At 35.8% G+C, this 25,646-nt stretch overlaps 3 protein-coding genes and 1 long non-coding RNA gene across 6 annotated transcripts; 2 read left to right on the forward strand and 2 right to left on the reverse strand.

The window, feature by feature from the left end:
• The first annotated feature begins 647 nt into the window (after positions 1-647).
• On the forward strand, positions 648-12,040 carry dna2 (DNA replication helicase/nuclease 2). Its single transcript, XM_051126272.1, is given in 20 exon segments — positions 648-987; positions 1,111-1,158; positions 1,637-2,535; positions 3,437-3,610; positions 3,697-3,880; positions 4,157-4,305; positions 4,491-4,622; positions 4,705-4,933; positions 5,039-5,156; positions 6,380-6,536; positions 6,612-6,803; positions 7,182-7,412; positions 7,507-7,623; positions 8,079-8,188; positions 8,350-8,459; positions 10,867-10,956; positions 11,056-11,087; positions 11,089-11,227; positions 11,369-11,515; positions 11,673-12,040. Coding segments are annotated over 20 exon segments (3,342 nt in total). The 5' UTR covers positions 648-957; the 3' UTR covers positions 11,727-12,040.
• A 120-nt stretch (positions 12,041-12,160) lies between these two features.
• On the reverse strand, positions 12,161-23,832 carry LOC127175287 (phenazine biosynthesis-like domain-containing protein). 3 transcript variants are annotated; one of them, XM_051126269.1, is made up of 9 exons: positions 23,657-23,815; positions 13,948-14,044; positions 13,704-13,802; positions 13,510-13,619; positions 13,378-13,407; positions 13,204-13,292; positions 12,770-12,945; positions 12,584-12,646; positions 12,161-12,375 (listed from the first exon to the last, which is right to left on the reverse strand). In XM_051126269.1, exons 1-9 carry the CDS (start codon positions 23,738-23,740, stop codon positions 12,263-12,265), a joined length of 861 nt encoding a protein of 286 aa, XP_050982226.1. In that variant the 5' UTR covers positions 23,741-23,815; the 3' UTR covers positions 12,161-12,262. The 3 variants fall into 3 exon arrangements, with proteins under 3 accessions (XP_050982226.1, XP_050982225.1, XP_050982227.1); XM_051126268.1 differs by lacking the exon at positions 23,657-23,815 and adding an exon at positions 14,171-14,297; XM_051126270.1 differs by lacking the exons at positions 12,161-12,375; positions 12,584-12,646; positions 12,770-12,945; ... (3 more) ...; positions 13,704-13,802; positions 13,948-14,044 and adding exons at positions 20,569-20,863; positions 20,989-21,051; positions 21,244-21,419; ... (3 more) ...; positions 23,290-23,388; positions 23,468-23,564 and having other exon boundaries at positions 23,657-23,832.
• On the forward strand, positions 12,876-13,285 carry LOC127175291 (uncharacterized). Its single transcript, XR_007828971.1, has 2 exons — positions 12,876-12,988; positions 13,165-13,285. It is a non-coding gene; the product is annotated as an uncharacterized LOC127175291 (long non-coding RNA).
• Positions 14,804-20,271, reverse strand: LOC127175288 (phenazine biosynthesis-like domain-containing protein). The gene is made up of 9 exons (XM_051126271.1): positions 20,001-20,271; positions 19,811-19,907; positions 16,535-16,633; positions 16,342-16,451; positions 16,052-16,081; positions 15,884-15,972; positions 15,427-15,602; positions 15,177-15,239; positions 14,804-15,022 (listed from the first exon to the last, which is right to left on the reverse strand). Exons 1-9 carry the CDS (start codon positions 20,082-20,084, stop codon positions 14,910-14,912), a joined length of 861 nt encoding a protein of 286 aa, XP_050982228.1. The 5' UTR covers positions 20,085-20,271; the 3' UTR covers positions 14,804-14,909.
• Positions 23,833-25,646: the final 1,814 nt, after the last annotated feature.

The following is a 25,646-nucleotide window of genomic DNA, read 5'->3' on the forward strand; positions in this document are numbered from 1 at the left end:
AAAGTTGTTACAAACCAGTTTTGTGTCATTATGGCAAATGGAGAGTAGACTGATTTGGGGAGGAAAAGTCATTTAAAGCAGAATAATATAATGCCTCAACATAACCTGAAAAAAAATGAAGGAGTATGAATACTTTCACAAGGCACTGTAATTCAGTATTCTCGTTACTTTCATGTTTCTTTATGCATACTTTCACATTTTGACTGATTTTAGATTAATAATTATGCAACTGTTATTTCTCTAGCTACATACTGCATTTACCAGTCTGCACATGCACCTTTCTGTGGTTTGGATTACATTATGCATTACATAACGTCCCGCTGTCATATATTAATTACAATTATCTGTAAACCATTCGAAAGCCAAAATGTATAAATATTATACCTAAAATTATTTTGTTAATCTAAAAACAAAACACAAAAAAAGCATAAACGATTGTTTGAAAGGCACATAGCAAAACATGCTAACCATGATGACATTCAAAATCTAGCATTGCTTGTGTTTGTTGTCTTGGTAACACAATTCTTTCCTATTATACAAAAAATAACGACATAACTGCCCGTTTGTTTTCAAACTGTACCGATAATCCCATTGACGCTAGGTGGCGGTAATGGCGATGTAAATACAGCAGACAAAAACAACGAGGAAACGTTTGCTTTTTCATGTGATGTACGCGGGAATTTTGAGATTGTAGTATTTACTCTGCAGAGGTGCAGCTAATGTTGTTTACGCAAGAAATATGCGATTTTTAGTCTAATGTGAAACTATATTTGGATGGATGTTGGCACTGGACAATATCTGTTTCCGGACAAATTAATTTGAACCGTGATAGGGGTCATATTTACAGCTGTGATGTAAACGTTTTTTTTTTTTTTAAAGTTTGATACCAGTAGAGCTGCTTTGTGATATTGTTAAAATCGTTTTTAGTAATTTTATTTAACTTACTTACGATCCACGATGATTAAGTGTAAATCCAGCAAATCTTCCGTAAGTATTTCATAGTCACCTCTGGTGCTTTGTTATTCTTCTTCATCTAATGTTAGCTGTCTAGATGTACACAATTATCAGCGGTGTGAAGTCTACTAACATTTTTTTCTTTTGCTCTTATAGATGGTCAATGGAGTTCAGTCAAACATTTCTGCCTTTTTCGTCTCAAAGGTAAGGAGACTCTTAAGACTCTTAATTTAATAAATTCTTTTAGTTGCTCTTAAAGAGATAGTTCACCCAAAATGAAAATTCTGTTAAAATTTATTCACCTTTATATTGTCCCAAACCTTTATGACTGTATGGCCTGTAATATGCATTTTCTTTCCAAATAATGAAAGTAAATGTGGTCTGAGGATGTCACTTGAAATTTAAACTGAACCCAAAAATACTGTTTTTGTTTATTTAATATATATTTAAGGTGACTTTTAATTGTAATTTAATTTTCATGTTACTCTTGCATTTTTATATAGATTTACATTGTTTGATAAATGTCTTCAGAACCTACTTAATTGTTTTGCACTTTTGAAATTCAATTTTAAAAATTATCTGAACCTTGCACGTTCAAGTTAAAAATGTCCATCAGCTCTAAAGTTAAAAATAAGGTTAACGTCGCACCTCACACCATAACATCACCTTTATGTTTTATTAGGTTTCACTGAAGTCACCTAAAAAAGCTACAGCTGGAATTACAAGAGTCCCCGTTTCACTAAAGACTGGTTTTGTAGAGGATAAAAATGTCCCCTGCTCTCCAACCCCTTCTGCTGTTCCAGAGACACCTGACAGTCTGAGGAACGAGAACCCTTCAGATACCTCATATGAGAACCGCTCACCTGTCTCCCGTGGCCTACATACTAAAGGTGTCAGGGGTAAACCTAGTCTGATGGCACGTAAGCTGATACAGCCACAGAAAACCACCAGTCCAGAACCCAAAGACACTTTTGAGCTTAAGAATGGTCACTCTGGCTCTGTGAAGAGGTTGTTGCAGAGCTCAGAGAACATCCAGAGTGCCAAACGATTCAGGACCATGGAAGTTCAGAAACTACCTGACTGTGATGCAAGCTCACCAGGAGCCAATCGAAATGCATTCTCAAAAAGTCCTGAGAAAAAAATCAAGGCTGAGTCTGTCACTTTTAAGAGTAGTCGATTGGCAGCTGGGCCTTGTGTAAAAATAAATGGAAAAACAAATGGTTTCTCAAAGCACTCAAAAAAATCCTTTAGTACAAGTGAGAAAGAGAATTCACTTGTTCTAAATGTGAAGCCGGAGTTCGACATGAGTACGGTTTCTGGAACGAATGAATTTGATCTTATGATGTCGTATAGTTCATGGATACAAAATGGATCTACTGAAGAAAAAGAGGCTTTTCTTAACTGTCCAATTATTAAGAAGAGACCCTTGAGTACTGCTGATCTACAAGTGAAAGACAAAATTCCAGAAAAGACTTTGGCAGCCCCATTTGAAGATGATTTTACTGGTCTGATAGACGATTGGTTTGATGATGGCATGGAGCAAAAATCGGAGACACCAAAACCCAAGAAGTTCAGTCATGAGTATGAATGTTTTATTCAATGTATTTATATGCACATAAGTGAGTTTTAGTAATATTTGATAGTTTGGTGATTTTTGTGTATTTAAAAACAGGATTATTTTAGTGCTATTTATATACTATTTTAGTTTTTATAAATGTTCAATAATAGTTTTGTTTTTATTTATTTGTTTTTGTATTTTTACTACTTTACTGTTTTTTAAAAATTAGTATTTTAATTGAGGTTTAATTTTATATCAGGCTTAGTTCAGTTTTTTATTTTATATATACACTGCTGTTCAAAAGTTTGGGATCAGTAAGATTTTTAATTTTTTGTTTGTTTGTTTTTAAAGAAAACTTCTTGTCAGGGCTGCATTTATTTGATTAAAAATACAAAAAAAAATCTGAATATATAATGAAATATTATTGCACTTTAAAATAGTGTTTTTTTGTTTTGTTTTTTTTAATATACTTTAAAATAGAATTTATTCCTGTGATGCAAAGCTGACTTTTCAGCGTCATTACTCCAGTCTTCAGTGTCACATGATCCTTCAGAAATCATTCTAATATGCTGATTTATTGTCAATGTTGGAAACCGCTGTGCTGCTTAATATTTATTTAAAGTGTGTGATACTTTTTTAGGACTTTTTGTAAAAAATCAAACGTTAAAAATTAAATTAAACGTTAAAAAGAACAGCATTTATTTAGAACTGAAATCTTTTGTAACAGTATACACTACAGTTCAAAGTATGGGGTCAGTATGATTTTTGCTTCCTTTTTTTCTTTCTTTGAAAGAATTAATGCTTTATTCAACAAGGATGTGTTAAATTGATAAAAAGTGATTATTTTGTATCTTTTTATTCATCAAAGAATTCTGAAAGTTAACAATAATAACCCTGCTTAAAACTGATTTCTTTGAATTTTAGAAAAAACAAAGGCATACCAGAGCATGTTATACTGGCCTCTGGTGTTCATAACCGATACTGGGTATTGGATGTACAGGACGTCACCTCTTCACGAATTTGCAAGGAGAAGCACTTAACCATCACCTGCTCCAAGACGACACAGTCCAGAGAGACCTGTATTCTCAAAGATGGCTGGTATAACATGTTACATACCCTATGAAAAAGATTTCTGAGATTTCTTTATCATTTTGTTTTTGAACTTTCCAACCTCTTTTCTAAAGGGAGAGTACTCCGGTTGCTGTTGGGGATGTCATTCACTTGGAAGGGAGGTGTGTTTCTGGCTTGTGGACGATTGATAGAGACTCTGGTTTCCTGGTTCTGCTGCCTGACCTGCTGATATCGGGGACCAGCATTGCCAGCAGTATTCGCTGCATGAGGCGAGGGGTGCTGGGAGAGATGTTTAAGGTGTGGAAATTTAATGTGAATGTGCCACAAAGCATACATTGTAATTCAAAGCAATGCGGTAAATATAAATCTCCAGTAGCTATTATAAGACACACTTATACTCGTATGCAGAATGTACATACACTGCTCATATTATTGTTTTCAGCAGTGGATAATACTATGCATTTATGTCTTTCCTTTAATTGATGATGCAAACCTTTCTCTGTTCTTAATTCCTTTTGTGTCATTGTAGTGCTTTAAATAACAAAACTGTTTATGTGTGGTTTTTTTAAACAGGCATTTGATGGTGGATCTAAGCAGATGTTAAATGGTACCATAGTTCATGATATCTTCCAAAAAGCAGCCATATCCTCTGATTTCTCCCCAGAGAGGATACAGACGTTTGCTGCAGAGGCCCTAAAAAGCCCTAACTACCTTGGACAAATGTACGTTATCTTGTAGCATCAACATCAGTTGTACAATTTTTATAAACTATGTTTTTAGATAGTTTTCTGTTTGCATAGGTTTCTTCAACCTCAAATATTGTTAATACACTGTTTGAAGATAACAGTAAAGCTCTCTGCTATATGCCTTAAAAGGACTGTGTTTGTCTTGTGCTTGCTTTAATTAGGTATAGTCTAAAGCTGACCCAGGCTGACATGAGACAGGAAGTAGAAGAATATCTTCCCTCTTTGTCTGAGTGGGCAAAAAACTACCTCCACACTTCACCACAGGCTGGACAAAAGCAGCTCACTCTAAAACTGTGAGTATATATATGTATGGTCAGATGGGTTCAGTTTTCATGTTAGAAATAAATGTAATGGTTTGTGTTTATTTACTATCAGCCCTAGTGACGGAGCTCTGAGCAAGCAAGATGCCACCTGTAGTGTGACAGTCACAGATTTTATGGACATTGAAGAAAACATCTGGTGTCCACGTTTTGGCCTGAAGGGGAAGATAGATGTCACAGCTGGAGTTCGGATTCATCGGAGAGGCAGAAAGCCCACAGAGAGGATTGTGCCACTGGAGCTGAAAACTGGGAAGGAGACCAACTCCATTGAACATCGCAGTCAGGTACAAAATGCAACAGGAACTATAGACAGGTCACATGTTAAAAACATCACTATTTATATAACTACTAAATATCACTTAATATTTTGACATTTTATTTTATTCTAGGTTATTTTGTACACATTGATGAGCTCAGCTAGACGTTGTGATCCAGAGGCAGGTTTCCTTGTCTACTTGAAGACTGGCACTCTACATCCAGTTGTGGGTAACCACATGGACCGGAGAGGTTGGTTTATTTGTTTTTTTTTTTTTAATGTATAGTTCACCCAAAAAGAAATTCTACCTTCATTTACACACCTTCATGTAATTCCAAACCCAGAAGACTTTAATTCATCTTCAAAATACAAATGAAGATATGTTAATGAGGCCTGAGAGATTTCTGTCCTCAACATCACACTTGTACTTGGGGAGGCTCAAACATGCTTGCTTGATATGCGTAAACAAACCTCATTCGTTCTAGTTCAAACAAGCATGTTTTAGCGTCTGGTTACCATATTTAATGAGCTCTATGTGCACTACCAGTCAAACGTTTTTGAACAGTAAGATTTTTTTTTTTTTTTTTATTAAAGAAGTCTCCTCTGCTCACCAAGCCTGCATTTATTTGATCCAAAGTACAGCAAAAACTGTAACATTTTGAAAAATTTTTACTATTTAAAATAACTCTTTTCTATTTGAATATATGTAAAAATGTAATTTATTCCTGTGATTTCAAAGCTGAATTTTTAGCATCATTATTCCAGTCACATGATGCTTCAGAAATCATTCTAGTATTCTGATTTGCTGCTCAAAAAAACATTTATTATTATTATTATTATTATTATGTTAAAACAGCTGAGTAGAATTTTTCAGGTTTCTCTGATGAATAGAAAGTTTAGAAGAACAGCATTTATCTGAAATAGAAATGATTTGTAACATTATAAATGTCTTTATCTTCATCTATCTTTTGATCAATTTAAAGCATCCTAGCTATTATTAGTATTCATTTCTATAATCCCCCCTATATAATTATTTTGTATAAATGCAGGCTTGGTGAGCAGAAGAGACTTCTTTAAATAAAAAAAAAAAAAAAACATTAAAAATCTTACAGTTCAAAAACTTTTGACTGACTCAACTAGTGTGGATTTCTTTTACATTGTCTTTTTGTACGTTTTGATGCATGAAACTTTTGAGGTAGTTGACTTTCAATGGAGAGATAGAAATTCCTCAGGTTTCTTTAAAAATATCTTAATTTGTGTTTAAAAAAATGAATTAAATGGGCTGAGTTGGGTGAGACATGAGGTGAATAACAGTCTTAATTGTTGGGTGAACTCTCCCTTTGTATCATGTAGTTTCGTACAAATGAGAGCTGATGCATGTGTAATCATAACAACAAAATGTCAAAATCTAAGATCTAAGTCTTGAATCCTGCTTGTGACTACACTGAGTAATATTTTTTTTTTTCCATCACAGAACTGATTAAAATAAGAAACTCATTGGCCCATCACGTCGGAAACAACCGGATCAAGATAGATGGAAAAAGTCAGATGGCCCCATTGCCTGCCATTGTATCTGACCAGCAGGCATGCAAGTACTGTCCTCAGAAAAGGAACTGTGCAGTTTACAACAGGTATTGTTTTTTTCTTTTTCTACTACAGTTCTGTGATTCCACTGAACTTGAGCTGAAATGCATTATTTTGTTTAGAGCTCTGGAGAGAGATCCCGTGGAGAACTGTAGTGATTATCCACAGGCCTTTGTGCAATCAGAGAGCGAGCATCTCAGCCAAGTGCACCTCCAGTATTTCAGCCACTGGCTGCTCCTCTGCACGCTGGAGGCTCACACCATGGAAAACAAAGGAGGTCGGCGTAATATCTGGCTTCAGACTGCCCAGCAGAGGTGGGTGTTTTGGAAAATATGACTTTTACAGTACACCGTTTACTCCCCCTCATGTCGTTCCAAACCCATTGGAAAGACTTTTGTTCAACTTCAAAACACAAATTTGCAACAATATCTAGAGATTTCTGTCCCTCCATTGTGAGGCAATTTCATCAAAACTTTCAAGCTTTAAAAAGTTCAATAAAGTCATAAACAACAAGCAATTTTTAGATTTTGAAGAGACGTGTTTACTTTATATTATATGAATTTGTGTTTGATTTCTTTTTAAAACATTTCAGATCCTATGCAGATTAACAGTGTTTGCCCGAATTAATTGAATGCTTTTGGCCTTAATGAATGTCTCTGCTGCATCCCTGTTCTTATGTTGTTCATTCACAGGGAGAAAAGTGGTGGCTGCGCGGGTAACATGCAGTTAACTGGAGACGTCAGCGTACTGTCTGATGGTGTATATAAGCACAGCTTTGAGAGGAAGGTGGGCGATCAGACTCTCACTGGGCTGATAGTTGGCGACAGGATTGTGGTCAGTGATCAAGACTCGGTGCTCATAGGCCTGGCCACAGGATATGTCACAGAAATAACTGTCAGTGGAGTGATTTGCTCTTTGGACAAGTAAGTCTCTTGCAGATGCTTTTCATAATGCTGTTCAGATTTACTGAATCTGAGGAAACATCAAAGGTTAATTCCACTTTCATATACTTTCCAGAAACCTTTCCAAGTATTCCTCAAACACAGTTTTCCGCCTGGATCAGGATGAAGGTGCAGGCGGTCTTAGCACTCATCTAGGAAACCTGTCTATGTTAATGGAAAACACTCCAACCAGGTCTGAACATCTTTTTTTTGTTCTTTTTTTCGTTCCTTTTCACAAAACCAGTCATAAAGGTCTTTTTTTTAATTGAGATTTATACATCATGTGAAAGCTAAATAAGTAAGCTTTGAATTGATTTGTGGATTGTTAGGACAATATTTGACTGAGATACAAATATTTGAAAATCTGGAGGGTGCAATAAAAGTCTAAATATTGGGAAATGTCTTTAAAGTTGTCCAAATGAAGTTCTTAGCAATGCATATTACTAATCAAAAATTAAGTTTGGATATATTTATGGTAGGAAATTTACAAAATATCTTTACTTAATATCCTAATGATTTTTGGCATTAAAGAAAAATCAATAATTTTGACCCATACAGTGTATTGTTGGCTATTGCTACAAATATACCCGTGCTACTTAAGACTGGTTTTGTGGTCCAGGGTCACAAATATGTATAACTTTTTTGCAGTGAAAGACTGAGGGAGTTGATTGTGGAATTCAGGCCTCCCCAGTTCATTGACAGCCTCAGCAGTGTTTTGCCACGAGACGCCAAGGACACTGTGGCCAACATTTTGAAAGGTGTGTTCAAACACTGCATTCTCCTGATGATCTACTCTCATTAAACCATAATATCACTCTTTATGCAGTGTGTTGCTTTAAAACATGCCCTTGATGTGTACATTTGAATAATAGAACTGTTCTGTTCCTACTTGATGAGTTTTAATCATGTCGCCTCTCAGGACTCAACAAACCTCAGAAACAAGCCATGAAAAAAGTGTTGCTATCTAAAGATTACACTCTTATTGTGGGGATGCCAGGTACTGGGAAAACTACCACAATTTGTACTCTGGTAAGAGCTTATTTATGAACTTTAGAAACCAGAACAACTATATTCATTTTCTTGCTACTGCAAATGTGAGCATTTTCATCTTTAAGGGGCTGTTTTATACACACATGACTTTGTGTATATGCTGTTAGTCTTTTTTTTTTTTTTTTGTTCAGAAATAGTCATCATTTTGTTTGCATGAATTGTTTGTTTCCACCCTCTTTCTGACCTGTTGAGTAAAACTGACTTTTTGTTCCTGCTACTGGTTCCTGTATACAAAGGAATATTGATCTGATGGTTATTTTGCACTTCCTTGTTTTACAGGTGCGTATACTCCATGCTTGTGGCTTCAGCGTACTTCTGACTAGCTACACCCACTCTGCTGTGGACAACATCCTCCTGAAACTGAAGAGGTTTAAGATCGGCTTCCTGCGACTGGGTCGTGCACAAAAAGTGCACCATGACATCCTACCCTTCACAGAAGAGTCATGTCGGGCCAAAGGCATCCAAACACTAGAAGAGCTGGAACAACTGTACAATAAAGAAGTGAGACATTAAAATCAACATTACAATTTAAAATAACTGAATTTTCAGCAGCCATTACTCCAGTTTTCAGTGTCACATGAACCAATCTTAAAAATATGTTGATTTGGTGCTCAGGAAACATTTTTTAATATCAGTGTTGAAATGTCATGCTGCTATTTTCAAAATTGCAAAAAGAATTCTATTTGGAATATAATTTTTGGTAACATTAGGAATCTCCACTGTCACTTTTGATCAATTTTATGTATACTTGCTGAATAAAGTTCTTATCTTATTACTTAATAACCTTACTGACACTGGGCTGAAGCTTATATGACATGTAAGGAATAATGTTCAATCACCGATTGCTCCACATTTTGAAAATACAAAAAGTCGCATAAAGCTCACCCCATTTTTCTTTTTAGCTAATTGTGGCCACCACCTGTATGGGTGTGAAGCACCCAATTTTCAGCCGCAGACGCTTTGACTTCTGCATCGTGGATGAGGCATCTCAAATCAGTCAACCTGTATGTTTGGGACCGCTGTTCTACGCCCAGCGCTTTGTCCTGGTAGGAGACCACCAACAGCTTCCTCCTATTGTGCAGAATGCTGAAGCCAGGTAGTACACTTCTCTCCTCATTCAGAACTTTTTGAAAGATTTTCATGTTGAGGCTCTGAATGCAGCTTGTTTTTAATCACAAAACTGTAGCCAAAAACCTAGTTTTACTATCAGTATTACCCTAACACGTTATTTTACCGCAGTCTTATGTGAAATGTAAGAATTACTCTTCTTTTGTACTCAGATCCTTGGGTATGGATGAGAGTTTGTTCAAACGTCTGGAGCACCACAGTGATGCAGTTGTTCAGCTGAATGTGCAGTACCGAATGAACAGGTGGGAGTTACACCAGTCAGACATTCAGGCTAGACCTATGTGATTGTTAAATGAAAAAATAAAAGAAATCTATATGCAGGTTGTTAAAAATTCAGACTAAACCTTTAATATTAATTAAATAAAGTTGAAGTCAAAAGTTTACATACACCTTGCAGAATCTGCAAAATTAGTTATTTTACCAAAAAAAGAGGGATCTTACAAAATGCATGTTATTTTTTTTTTAGTATTGACCTAAATAAGATGTTTCACATAAAAAACGTTAATATATTGTACACAAGAGGAAATAGGTGCTGAATTTGTAAAAATGACCCTATTCAAAAGTTTACATACACTTGATTCTTAATACTGTGTTGTTACCTGAATGATCCACAGCTGTGTTTTTCTTTTTTAGTGATAGTTGTTCATGAGCCCCTTGTTTGTCCTAAACAGTTAAACTGCCTGCTGTTCTTCAGAAAAATCCTTCAGGTCCCACAAATTCTGAATTCTGAAGGGCAGTGCTAAATGGAAAAAACAAATGTATGTGATGTTTAGGCAAAATAAGAAAAATGTTCAAAAGTTTACATCCCTTGCTTTTAATGCATCGTTTTTCCTTCTGAAGCATGAGTGAGCGTTTGAATCTTCCCTAATAGTTGCATTTGAGTCCCTCAGTTGTCCTCAGTGGATCTCAAAATCATACAGTCATTGTTGGAAAGGGTTCAAATACACAAAAATGCTGAAAAAGCAAAGAATTTGTGGGACCTGAAGGATTTTTCTGAAGAACAGCAGGCAGTTTAACCATTCAGGACAAACAAGGGGCTCATGAAAACTCAAAAGAATCAAATGTATGTAAATGTTTGAATGGGGTCATTTCTCTTTTATGTGAAATATCTTATTCAGGTCAGTACTAAATAAAAAATAACGTACCATTTTGTATGCACCTGTCTGACTTTCTTTTTTCTTAGACTTTATCTCATTTTACCTGTTATAGAACTTGCTTTTGATACATTTTCAGCATTGTGTACTGTACCTTTCCTCAGGTTCCCGCTCCTGAGACGGTGGAGAAAAGTGGCATCAGCAACCACACAGAAGCCATATTGGTACAAGCCCTCGTCACTCTGCTGCTCAAGGTCCGAACATGCCATTTGCTATGAAACACACTGAAATGTTGGCGTTTTTTTTTCCCTGTAGAGCTTAAAATTAAATTTTAATTTTTAAATGTGTTGTAGGCTGGATGCAGAGCATCTGATATTGGGGTCATTACAACAGCTAAAAGCCATTTCCAGTCTGCTGCAGGGAGACGCATTTAAAGCTCTGGAAGTCAACACTGTGGACAAATACCAAGGACGTGACAAAAGCGTCATCATTGTGTCCTTTGTTCGAAGCAACCCTGAAGGCAATGTAAGTGTCCTCCCCCTGAGTTGAAATGAAATATTTAACATTTAAGCCAACTAACTGTTCATTGTAGTGCAGAAGTATATAATAAGATAGGCCATTATGTGCTAGATTATTTCATTATTCTGAGGCATCATCATTTTTCAGCTGGGAGAGTTGCTCCAAGACTGGCGTAGGCTGAATGTGGCCATCACTAGAGCCAAACACAAGCTCCTCATGCTGGGCTCGGCACCCACCCTTCGCCGGTATGCACCGCTAGAAAAACTTCTCTGCCACCTTCAACAGGAAGATATGATATCCTTTGAGAATGAGAATCTCATTGCAGGTTTATTCAGTGACTTTTTGTCATGTCATTGAAATTAGTTAAAGTAATTATTAAATTATTTACTTAAGAAATTGTTTTCTTATTTTTGATGAAACAGAATTTGTGAAGTTCTTTAATTCAAGTCACATCTTCCAGCTGCCTGCTGCTGCCCATGAGGCGCTACCCAGAATCCACTTGTGATAAAAACAAAAACCTCTTCAGATTCTAGTGTATGTCACAAAGATAATGCTGTGAAACAATTACTTGAAGAAAATTTAAGTAAAATGGTATACATAAGCTTCAGATAATTATAAACACCTTTAGGGAGTAAAGTTTAATAATAAATCAATGCTGACAGAGCCATAAGTACATAATTACACTCATGAGTTGTTTTGTTTTTTTTGTTTGTTTTATTTTGGTTTTTTTACCCAATTAATTCCTACCTCATGTTGCATATTTTTTTAAATCCATAAGTTTTATCCATGTGTTTTGTGTATGTGTGTTTTATATATATATTAGAGTTTTAAGAATTGAATGATTTTGTTTAATAAAAAATAGCAACAAATATTACATTAAAGTCTCTGACTTTTTTTCCCCACCAAAAACTGTGATGAACAGAATAAAGAGTTTGCAAGTCTGTGAATTTGTATTTTATTAAATGGCACATAACTTATTATTCACTCACATTATTGTTAGACAATAAATGCACTTAATTTCCATCAAAACCACAAGTTTGTCTAAATTTTAAGAGTTCCCTGAAGAATGATCTGCACCTGACCAATGATGTCCACTCGACCGTCATTTCTTAGCTCCATTTTTACCTCGCCCCCTCGTCTGGAGCACTGGTAAGCTGGAAAACAAATATTGCAGAGATAAATGCCTTATTCTGAGCCAAGAGCGTTCGCTCATGTTATCAGAACATAAGTTACTCATCCTTAATCATTTACTTTTACACTTTTTTTTTTCTCATGTGTTAACTTCCTTTTCAATAGGGATTCTGAATTTATTCCAGTGTGTGTATAATGACATGATGCAGTGAAGGACAAGGAGGCCTTTACCCATCATTTTCTTTTTCTTCAGCTTTTCAGACCAGTAGCCAGCAAGGACTGTATGTGCAGACCCTTTTAGAAGTAAAAGTTATATTATGATGTCTTTTTTTGTCAGTGAGCATTGATTACTCTGAATGTAAATGGTTTGAGTTTACATGATGCACATTTCAAACAGCTTTTGAATGTTCTGCTCACCAGTGACTGGATCTTCAGTGACCCCAACCCATGGGGCGAAGACACGGGAGTAGAAGTCATATCCAGATTGAGTGCTCTCTGCTCCTTTCAGCGTAATGATGAGACTATTTATCTTACCAGTGGTTTCATTACTCAGAAGAGTCTCTGCTTCTGGCTTCAAAGACACAAGTTGAGACCTGCCAACAATTATGACACAGCAGAACGGAAGGGAAAACCTTTGTAAATACGCAGTAGATTGATAATTTTCTCTTTCTCTGACTGAATGTTATACTAAAACATGTTTTAAAATGTCACAATTTGCAATAGATTCATTTTTCTCTACAAAGCTATTTTCCTATTGAATGCCCATAACACAGTGCTATCATTAACATAATTTTCATTCTTCTTGTTTTTAGAAATGCCTAAGAAAAGCCTCTTAAAAAGTCCAACAGTACCTGTCACAAGTGTCAGCCAGACGAACCATCAGGTACTTTATGGTTGGATTGTAACACACTTCATGAATGGGTAAGTCTCCTACAGCAGCCTGAAAATGTGCAACAAAGTGACAAAAAAATTCTATATTATACTTGTATAAAACTAAAAACAGAATTAGTACCTGGCAGTGTTACCTTCAAAAGATCCTTGATTTCATGTTGGTCCTGCAAATATAACATTAAACCAAGAAACACAACTTGATTAATCATGAGAGACCATATGAGTTTTGTTGAAGAAAGGGTCCACAAGGTGTGTTTTGGTCGTACCTGGGGGTTTGGTGTGTTTAAGGGAAAGTCCATTATCAGAGATTCTTCATGCTGACGCACATAAAGCTCCCCACTCATAGTCTCGAACACCAGTACAGGGTTGACATTTTCTGTGTGATATATTGTGCTTTTTAGAATAGTCACAGTCCATTGTCTTTGGTAAAAATATTAATGTAAGAACAAGCATTTCTTACTTTTCAGGTAAAAGAGCACTGCTGCTGAGGCCAATGTTGCATGTCCACATAGAGGAACCTCACTTTTGGGGGTGAACCAGCGTAATCCAAACCTTGCACCTTTTAAAAATATCAAATAATTCTACAACAAATCAGAGGGGTTTTTTATGTGTATAAAAAAGAAATAGCTTTTTCACTAAGTGGAGCTATTGTAGATACTAAATAGAAACTTCTAAGTGCTAAAGCAGACATATGTTAATCAAACCTGAGGAAAAATCCACAGAATCCCGTTTTATGATGAAAGCGGTCTCTGATAAATTCATCTCGGCAGCAATGCTCTGATAAAGATCATCTCGCAGCTCCTGAATGTATTACAGAGAAATATTATAAAGTGCTAACACTTTTAGATTTTATTACCATGAATAACTAATCTATACACTGTAAAGATAACGTATATAAAAGACTGTCTTGTGCAGTGTAATACTTACATTCTCTATGAGACATACTGCAGCAGGATTACCTTTGAAAGGCACATTGGTAAAAGCATCAACAGTAAATATTGGAATCTCCATTGTTTACAGCTCTTCAGCTCTTTCGTTTTTTCTTGCACCTTTTAGTTTTTTTAGAGCTATATTTAAATCAATTAGACTTTGACCCTAATGATGTAATGGCTCACTTTAAAGGGACAGACCCAAGATTTCAAAATGTCTTTTTAGACCAACTTTTTACTGTCATGTGATCTGTAAAATAGAGTGGAAAAGACTGTAATGGTAATTTATTAATTTATGATTAATATTAATTTAAAATGCATTTTCACCTATTGGTATTTTCTTGTAAATACCTTTTATTGTCTTAAAAGATGAGTAGACTTTATTATACAATCTAAATGAAACGCAGCTGGTAGCCATCCATCAGAACAGTTTCTGGGATTCCCCTGCAGGATAAACAATGCCTGATGAGTGATGTTCAGTCAACCGTCATCTCTGATCTCTCGCTTTAGTTTCTCCCTATGACTGTAACCCTGGTTTGCTACATCCTGGATCAATATCTGAAGATCTTCCATTACTCTGCCCAGTAGACAATTTTATTAATATTCTGCAATAAAATGACTAAAACAACCGTTCAAATTTACATTTTATTTTGTATTTGCCCATTCAGTGAATAAAACATCAGTTTGCAGATTTGCATTTTCATGAACACATTCAGTGAGAAGGTTTTGCAGGTTGTCTAGATTTTAAGAGTTCCCTGAAGAATGATCTGTGTCCGACCAATGATGTTGACTCGACCATCATCCCTAATCTCCAGCCCCAGCTCTCCTCCACGGCTGGAGCACTGGTAGGCTGAAAAAAATAAAAACAAAAAAACAAACCGGAACCTTTACTGTGCATTTTATTTAAGATTTTTGAGAAAAAATTAAGTCATTCATGTGAATTACTGTCATCATGAATTTCCTTTGATTCTCCAGTACAGGAAAGAAAATAAAAAGGCTTTTACCCAACAGTTTCTTTTTGCTCAGCTTTTCAGACCAGTAGGCAGCAAGAACTGTATGTGCAGAACCTTTGAGAAATAATTATTCATCTTTTAAAGCAAATTCATGTGAAATTTATAATGATGACTCTAACTTTGCATTTGCATTTCTAAACTATTTGAATTCATGGCTTTACATTCACATGCAGAAACTTTTACAGATTTCGGTAAAAAACATTTGCTGCATTTTGAGAATTATGTGATGATTTCAGCTCACCACAGACTGGATCTTCATGGACCCCAAGCCAAGGAGCAAAATAACGGGAATAGATGTCATATCCAGGCTGTGCGGTCGGAGCTCCCTTCATTGTAACAATGACACCTTTAATTTTCCCAGTGGATTCATTTTTCAGCAGAGCTTCTGCTTCAGGCTTCAAAGATGTAAGTGCAGATCTACCAACAACAAACAGTCAACAACCTTGCATGATCTAGATACAAAAATAAACTGCCTTTTTGGACAATATTACCAACATACTATTTATTCTAGTCTCTTGACTATTGCATTAAAATGTACTTGACATAAAATTTGCAATAGATTCTCTTTTTGTTTGGAGCTAGTAGTCTTCTGTTTCTCTTTTGACATTATTCATCTCATGCAATATCCACAGATACAATGCCATCCTCAGTATAATTTTCTTCCTTGTTATATTCAGCGTCTGAATGTCCAGCAGTACCTGTCGCAAGTGTCAGCCAGACGAATCAACAGATTACTTGTTTTTGGATTGAAGCACACATCCTGAATGGGTACGTTTCCTACTGCGGCCTGAAAATGCACATAAAAGCTTGTTTTTCCTTATCTCATATTAAAACCCTAATGTAAAATTACACACTGGCTGACTTACTTTCAAAAGATCCTTGATTTCATGTTGATCCTGCAAATAAAATAAACTCGGATCAAGAAACGTTACTTGATTAATCATGAAAGACTATCCCCTGGTTTCACAGACAAGGACTTTATTTTGTCTTAATATACACACCAGTAATGTTTTTTTTCTAAGGCACTTTTACGAAAATTACTTAAATGTCCTAATTGAACTATGGCCTAATCCTGGCTTAGTCTAAGCCCTGTCTGTGAAACCAGGTCTATATGAGTTTTATCAGAGAAAGGGTCCACAAGGTGTTTTGGTCATACCTGGGGTTTTGGTGTGTTTAAGGGAAAGTCCATTATTAGAGATTCCTCATCCCGGCGCACATAAAGCTCCCCACTCATAGTCTCAAACTCCAGTACAGGGTTGACATTTTCTGTGTGATGATATTGTGCTTTTAAAATAGTCACAGTCCATTGTCTTTGGTAAAAGATTAATGTAAGAATTAGTGTTTCTTACTTTTAAGGTAAAAGAGCACTGCTGCTGAGGCCTGTGTTCCATGTCCACATATAGAAGCTTCACATGTGGGGGTAAACCAGCGTAATCCAAACCTTGCACCTTTTAAAATATATCAAATAATTCTACAACAAATCATGTTTTTTTTTTTTTTCTTTTTTTTTTTTTTTTTTTAAATAAATGTGTATATTAAGAAAAATTAGGCTAGGTTTCCACTAGATCAGGGGTGTCCAAACTTTTTTTTTTTTAAACCGGGCCAGATTGGATGATGTGGACACATCAAAAAAAACAAAAACAAAACAAAAAAAACAAATGGGAGTAGACAGTAGCAGTTGCTTGAATTGTATTATAAAATAAAATTAATAATTAAATGGCAAAATTTTAGTTATTATATATCTAGAATAGCTATATGATATTTAGTCTGTAAACACATTTTTGTATAAAAAGAAATGCACATAACTGCTTATATTAAAAACATCTGCAATTTGGCCTATATTTCTTTACTCTCTTAATTACATTCAGTAAGCCTACATGTCTAAATTAATATATTACAATTCGATATGAATGTCCTACATTTCTGACACAATAGCCTACCACAGCTACAGTTAGTTTTACAGTAAATCCATCGTAAATAAACTGGATTGTTACATTTCTCCTGTTTTTCGTGTCAGTGTTGTTGAGAATGTCAGCGCTGTTTCATCTGCCTTTAAACTTGTTTAAAGGGGTCATCAGATGCCCATTTTCCACAAGTTGATATGATTCTTTAGGGTCTTAATGAAAAGTCTATAATATACTTTGGATAAAAATTCTCAATGGTTGTGTAAAACAACACCCTTTTTACCTTGAAAAAGGTCAAGAAAGGTCAAAATGAGCTCTGCAAAAAATCATCCCATTCTGAGGGACTGTTCTTTTAAATGCAAATTAGCTCTGCTTGCCCCACCCCTCTCTTCTCTCTGCTGCTGTGAGAGATTGTTTACTTTAGCCGCATTTAGCTGCGAAACTTGCTAACTAGCACGTTATTAGGAAAGGTGATTGCAGAGATTCATAAAAAAAACCCTTGTACTCACTTCTGCTGTAGGTTTAGCTGGATCAGGAATGATTTGCGCGAACATAGACGCATTTATGTAGATTAGGAGGTGCATTCCCTTAACAAACAAACATAATCCACTGCATCTTCAGCAGCTCAGATGTTGGGAGTAAATGACGACCGCTATGTTCATTATTACATCCAGCAACACAACATCTCAATGGCTCAATCGGAGATATTCTTGTCTAATTTACATCCCTGCTCTGGCATTGAAACAATGGAGGTTGGACTGTTACAGGTGATCTGAGGTAAGAGGCTCGTGTCAATCAACTATCGTGGGAGCGGCCTCTGTCAGTGAGAGAATGGCTCATTTGAAAAAGGGGATATTATTTTTACAGATTAATTAAAAATCAGTGCATGGATTTTAATCATTATAGGGTGTAGATTTATATATACACTGCCAACGCACATTAATGTTCAAACAACATGTAAAAGTGCAGTTTGCATCCGATGACCCCTTTAAATCACCGCAACATTTATGGTTTGTATCGGAGACCTCTTCAACACTGGGCAGGGCTAATAATGGTTCATGCAGCGCGGTTCACACAAGTAGCGCTGTTCCACTTTTGGTGCATTTAGGAATTCTCTTCTCTTCTCTTCTCTTCTCTTCTCTTCTCTTCTCTTCTCTTCTCTTCTCTTCTCTTAGGAACAAAACCCGCCCAATTGCTAACTCAAAACTAGCCCAAAAGTAGCCCAATTGCCTTTTGAGGGGGGTCCCCATTAAAAGTCACATTCCGGCGGGGTAAAATACAAGTTTTTTGGTGTTGTTCCCCTGGTCAAATTAGCATTCCAGGGGCTAAATATTACCTTATTGGGGTCGCTTTGACTTGCCGACACGAAAAACAACCCACGGCAAGTGTTATGCATGGAGCTTTCTTTAGAACTTCCGATAAGCCAGCTCATAAACTTCCGGTAAAGCTCATTTTATATGTGCTATAGACCAATTATAGGTTTGTAAACATTCGGGATGTGCGTGCATCATGGTTGCAGGAAACCCGGGAGAGATGGCCTTTACAGCTAGAGAATTACACGGATACGGTACAAAATAGATAGATTTAAAAAGAGTATAGATTATATTGATTATGTCATTTTCAAGATGTTTTCCACATATTACAAGATCTTGTCACCCAGCGATAAGCACTGTTATTCAACGAATTTGATGTTAGATGGTGGGATAGTCTTACAGAACCGAAACAGGGATGACGTTTTTTATGGGCAGAGCCTATCTAGTGACAGAAAATGATAGTTTTCAAGTGGCAGTCTATGGAGTAAATAATGTTAAATAATGCATTCAATATGAATCAATATGAATTTGAAATATTTTAGATTTAATTTAATAACTACATCTTTTAAGTTTTATCTTGAACTGTAAAAGCTATTAAATAGCCTATATTTAACCAACACAAACTTGTTACTGCTGTAGGTTTTTTTTTTTTTTGGCATTTTTGCCTTTATTACAGATCAGAACGGACAGGAAGTGAAGTGGGAGAGAGATTGGGGGGAGGATTGGGAAAGATCCGTGAGTCAGGAATCAAACTTGGGATGCAAGAGTGCGCTGCCCACAAGGCTACTAGGTCTGACATTACTGCTGTAGTTTTGTTACTCTGAACTTAGTCTGAATCATTTAATGCACAGCTCTGTTTTTGACGTGGGCTTGTCAGATGTTTCGTTCTGTTATTACTATCAATCATAGCAATGACTCACTGCATGTTTAGCAGATTTACTCAGAATTTTTACACTCGCATTTGTCATTCTTCAAACGGTATACATGGAAGTTTGGTCTTCTTAGACAAAACTTTCTTCACATTGTGAATGGATTATGTAGAGAAAATGAGCAAAGGGCACTCCTTTTACGGCACAGTACAGCTGACCGGAAATGACTGAGCTGGCTTGTCTAAAACGAGGAAAGCAATCGTGCATATGATCTTGGCAACACTGCTCGTATGCTAAAGAAAGGGCAGCGCACATGAGTTAACAAATCACTTATTACTGCTACATGTGACACTGTTATATCTGGCCTAACATCTAATGCTATTACCTTGTGTTGAAATTGAGAAAAGTAATGATTTGTAAATTATGTAATGCGGTCACATATCAATAGACCGAACTTTGGACACCTCTGGATTAAGTAGAACTATTATAGATAATAAAAGGTACTTCTAAGTACTAAAGCAGACATATGTTAATCAGACCTGAAGAAAAATCCATAGAATCCCGTCTTGTGATGAAAGCAGTCGCTGAAAAATTCATCTCAGCAGCAATGCTCTGATAAAGATCATCTTGCAGCTCCTGAATAAATTATAGAGAAACATTTTATAATATCATGAAGTGCAAACACTTTTAGATTCTATTACCATTAATAACTTTTTTTTTAATACTCACATTCTCTAAGAGACATACTGCAGCAGGATTACCTTTGAAAGGCACATTGGTAAAAGCATCAACAATAAATATTGGAATCTCCATTGTTTACAGCTCTTCAGCTCTCTAGGGTTTTTCCTGGCACCTTTTTAAGTTTTTTTTTTTAGAGCCACAAGCCTATTTAAAATCAAGTTAGACTTTGACCCTAATGATATAATGGCTATCTTTAAAGGGACAGATCTATATATATATATATATATATATATTTATATATTTATATATATATATATATATTTTCTACACTGAATCAGTTGCAGTATTGTTCTTTGTCGATGGCATTTTCACGTACTGGTATTTTCTTGTAAATGCCTTTTCTTTGAAAATGTGTAGACTTTATTATACTTTCTAAATGAAAGGCAGCTGGTAGCCATTAATCAGAACAGTTTCTGGGATCCCCCTGCAGGATGATCAATGCCTGATGAGTGATGTTCAGTTAACCATCTGATGTCTCGCTTTAGTTTCTCCCTATGACTGTAACCCTGGTTTGATACATCCAGGATCAATATCAGATCTACACTTTTCTTGCAGACAATTTTATTAATGTTCTGCAATAAAATGTATAAAACACCCATTCAGATTTACAGACTTTTAAAACCAAATCACTTTTATTTTGTATTTGCGAATTCAGTGGTTGAAACATCTTTGAGAAACAAAATGGACTTATTTTCATTAAGCTATGAACACATTCAGTGAGAGGGTTTTGCAGGTTGTCTAGATTTTAAGAGTTCCCTGAAGAATGATCTGTGCCCGACCAATGATGTTGACTCGACCATCATCCCTAATCTCCAGCCCCAGCTCTCCTCCACGCCTGGAGCACTGATAGGCTGAAAAAAACCCCAAAGACAAACAGAAACCTTATTGTGCATTTTATTCAAGCTTTTTGAGCAAACTGTTTAATTAAATCATTCATGTGAACTAATGTCATTATGAATTTTTTTTGAAAATTTACCCAACATTTTCTTTTTGTTCTGCTTTTCAGACCAGTAGCCAGCAAGAACTGTATGTGCAGACCCTTTAAGAAATAAATATTAGTCTTTTAAAGCAGGAAACAAATTCATATGAAATTTATGACTATAATTGTGCATTTGCATTTCTAACCTATTTGAATTCATGGCTTTACATTAACGTGTGAAAACTGCTAGATTTCGCCTTTATTTATTGTAGGTTGCTGTATTTTGAGAATTATGTGATGATTTCAGCTCACCACAGACTGGATCTTCAAGGACCCCAACCCAAGGAGAAAAGTAACGGGAATAGAAGTCATATTCAGGCTGTGCGGTCGGAGCTCCCTTCATTGTAACAATGACACCTTTAATTTTTCCAGTGGATTCATTTTTCAGCAGAGCTTCTGCTTCAGGCTTCAAAGATGTAAGTTCGGATCTACCAACAACAAGCAGTCAACGGCCTTGCATGATCTAGATACAAAAATAAACTGCCTTTTTGCACATTATTACAAACATACCATTATTTCTAGTCTATTGACTATTGCTTTAAAATGTACTTGACATGAAATTTGCAATAGATTCCCTTTTTGCTTTGAGCTAATTGTATCTGTTTCTCTCTTGACATTATTCATCTCATTTAAATGGGTGGTCGACTGTCTATTTTCGAAGGCTTGAATGTGTTTATGGGGTGCACTGTAACATGTTCATGCTTCGTTTTTAAAAAAATTACGTTATTTCTCATATGTGACCCTGGATCACAAAACCAGTCGTAAGGGTCATTTTTTCAAAATTGAGATTTATACATATATGAAAGCTGAATAAATAAGCTTTTCATTGATCTATTGTTCATTATGATAGGACAATATTTGGCCGAGATACAACTATTTAAAAATCATGAATCTTATGGTGCAAAAAAATCTAAATACTGAGAAAATCACCTTTAAAGTTCTTCAAATAATGTTCTTAACAATGTATATTACTAATCAAAAATTAAATTTTCATACATTTACAGTAGGAATTTTACAAAATATCTTCATGGAACATGATCTTTACTTAATTTCCTAATGATTTTTGCCATAAAAGAAAAATCAATAATTTTGACCCATACAATATATTTTTGGCTATTGCTACAAATAAACCCCAGCGACTTAAGACTGGTTTTGTGGTCCAGGGTCACATATATTTTACCTTTATTCTACACCGCTTTTTCCATTCTCCTAAAACGATCTGTTGAGTTCCTGGTTCTATGAAGCCCCTCCCTTAGAAATTCACAAAGTTCTCAGATTGGTTAGCTTGCCCAATGTGTTGTGATTCGTTAACCGCCTAGTGCATGTTGTTCGGAAATGCTTATTACAATAGTTGCATGTGCTCTGGTGTATTGTAAACAGTGATGTCAATACCTCCTTATCAGAGCCCGAATCAGACCCAGAGCTTCTTACATGCACAAAATATCCATGCTTTTCATATAATCATTCTAACAAATGATACTAAAATCCTCAAAGGGATTATTTGATTGCAGACTGTAAAACTGCAGTGATCACATGTTGACTGTATAGCACCGTTAATTTTGTCATTTGTGGCCAAATATCTGTTGCCAGAACTACAAGCCCATTATGAAGACTAACAGGTTTTACTACAGTGGCCAAATCAAACACAGAACCAACTTTTGAGAATCATAACTGCAATGTTGTTTATGCTCAAACACCATCATTACACACTAACTAAAGTTAAAAAGGTGAATCAATGAATCAGTGACCCCTGTATTCATAAATACAATGCTAACCTCAGTATAATTTTCTTCCTTGTTATATTCAGTGTCTGAATGTCCAGCAGTACCTGTCGCAAGTGTCAGCCAGACGAATCAACAGATTCCTTGTGGTTGGATTGAAGCACACATCCTGAATGGGTACGTTTCCTACTACAGCCTGAAAATGCACATAAAAGCTTGTTTTTCCTCATGTCATATTAAAAACCTAGTATAATGTTAAATTACTCCCCTGGCTAACTTACTTTCAAAAGGTCCTTGATTTCATGTTGATCCTGCAAATAAAACATACAAAACTCAGTGAACTCAGATCAAGAAACACTACTTGATTAATCATGGCTTGATCATACCTGGGGTTTTGGTGTGTTTAAGGGAAAGTCCATTATTAGAGATTCTTCATCCTGGCGCACATAAAGCTCCCCACTCCTAGTTTCAAACACTATTTCATGGTTGACATTTTCTGTGTGATGATATGTGCTTTTAGAATAGTCACAGTCCATTGTCATTGGTAAAAATTAATGTAAGAATGAGTGTTTCTTACTTTTAAGGTAAAAGAGCACTGCTGCTGAGGCCAGCGTTGCATGTCCACATAATGGCATCTCAGTTGTGGGAGTAAACCAGCGTAATCCAAACCTTGCACCTTTTAAAATATATCAAAACCAAACGCAGACTTGTAAATCAGGGTTGAGTATTTCAACATGCATCTCGGCGCAGAATACCTGAGGAGAAATCCATAGAATTCTTTCTTGTAATGAAAGCCGTCTCTGATATATTCATCTCAGCAGCAATGCTCTGACAAAGATCATCTCGCAGCTCCTAAATGTATTACAGAGAAACATTTCAGATTCTGACTTTCATAACATGTTTAAACAATAAAAACATAACACTGTCTGCATTGTAATACTTACATTCTCTATGAGACATACTGCAGCAGGATTACCTTTGAAAGGTATATTAGTAAAAGAATCAACAGTAAATATTGGAATCTCCATTACTTCTACTGGAGCGTAAAACAGCTGTAACAAGTTTAGTGTGACGTTTAGCAATTCATAGTCCAGTGCTATGAATGACTCGATGTGCCTCCCTGCATATGATCCAAACTTAGAACGTCAGCTCTGCTGATCCTGTCTATAAATACTTTGGCAGGCCGCGTATTCAGCAGCATTTAGTTCAGATGACCACTATACAACAGTAACTTAAAGGGGTCATAGATTTTTAAAAATCATTTTAATATGTTCCATGAGGTTTACTTACAATGATAATAATAGATCATTATATAGATCATAGATCAACAAATTTTGGAAAAATAATTTTCAACCCTCATTCTGACTCTCTCTTTAAAGACAGGGGCTTGTCCTTTAAGACTTCAGTCAGTAATCTGCCAGTGTTCTGATTGGCCAACATCACTGCATAGGAAACAGTATGAATGCCCCGCCACCTCACTATTGCATGTAGGTGTTTTAACAACATAATCAAAATAAAACGGTCATTTCCAGACAAAGCATTATAAGATAATTTACTTACCGTTTGTGATGCAGCTGCAGTCAGATCTAGTACCGCTTCATCTTTCAACAAATATTTTTTTGTAAACTCTCCATGATATTGTGCCTTGTTTTCAAAACAACATGCTCCGAAGTCCAAACATTTTTCTGACACGATCCAGGATGCCATTACAAGTAAACTATCCATTTGTTCCTTACACTGGGACTCTTCTGATATCTGTACAAAGATGTGAACGAGCTGTTTAAACCAAACGCATCAAAGCAAATGTCCGTTCATTGCATTTGTCCTACTGATGACAGACTCAAGCATGTGGACTGTCAGAAAGTGAACGCGCATCTGTATACTACATTCAGTGTAGACAAGATAGCGGCAGTGACACTCACATTCTGTGTAATCAAGTGTCAAGCGGTTAAGGCACTGAACGCCAGTGGGCGGGGCCTATGGTGAGACGAAGACTATTTGTTGACGTGTTGCTCTGGAGGCAGTGTTTATGCAAATAACTGTGTCCAGGTGACGTCACCCTGGCACCTCGGATCCAAACGAGCTGTTTTTGGAGCTTGATTAAATAACAGCTTTGTTTATAAAGAGGAGGAGATTTTAAGATATGAAACTTGCAGGATGTTTTAATGGTACAAAGACCTCTTATTTTTCAAAAGATCAAGGCAAATTTGATTTCTCATGTCATGACCCCTTTAATAGGAAGCATATACATCTTTTAACAGAAGATTCATACTCAGCGGATAAATGCATATAGTAGTACACAAAATGTTTAATTAACTTCGACTACTAAAATCATCACCAAAACCATGGATAAACCTACTATATTAATTTAATTAAAATACAACTAGTCTCCAAAAAAGTAGTCTGCAGTTTTGTTTATTTAAATAACAGTATGCAATTTGGGTGTAGCATGATGTACAGTTGAATCATGTAAGACAGTATCATAGGTTTATGACATACGTGATTCCTTTGAAGAAAAAAAAAAGGAAAAGAGAAAAACCTCTCTTTGCTCAGTTAGCTCGCATGTGATCTTAAAATCTAATTTTTGTGGTGACTTGCATCAAGTGTTTTCATGAGTGGAAATATAATGCTTCATATTACATTATTTTTTTCCAATTCAGTTGCAATATTAATACTTGCATTGTTGAATTTTTCACTATCAACACAGTCAGAAACTAAAACATGTTTAATTCATTTTCTTTTTATGTTGGACCATTCAAAACTGTTATTAAGAAGAAAAAATCAAAGTGATAGTTGTAAATAGCTTTACTGGGTTTCACAGTCTTCCCACAGCTGTGTTTGTTTATACAGAACTGCAGATAGTCTCTCGCGGTAGTACACATGGCCTTATTGTGTGTCTGGAGCGCTCAAATGTGCCATATTGCAGTATTGTGC

This window comes from Labeo rohita, chromosome 13 (genome assembly GCF_022985175.1).
Source record: "Labeo rohita strain BAU-BD-2019 chromosome 13, IGBB_LRoh.1.0, whole genome shotgun sequence".
In the NCBI taxonomy this organism is placed as follows: domain Eukaryota; kingdom Metazoa; phylum Chordata; class Actinopteri; order Cypriniformes; family Cyprinidae; genus Labeo; species Labeo rohita.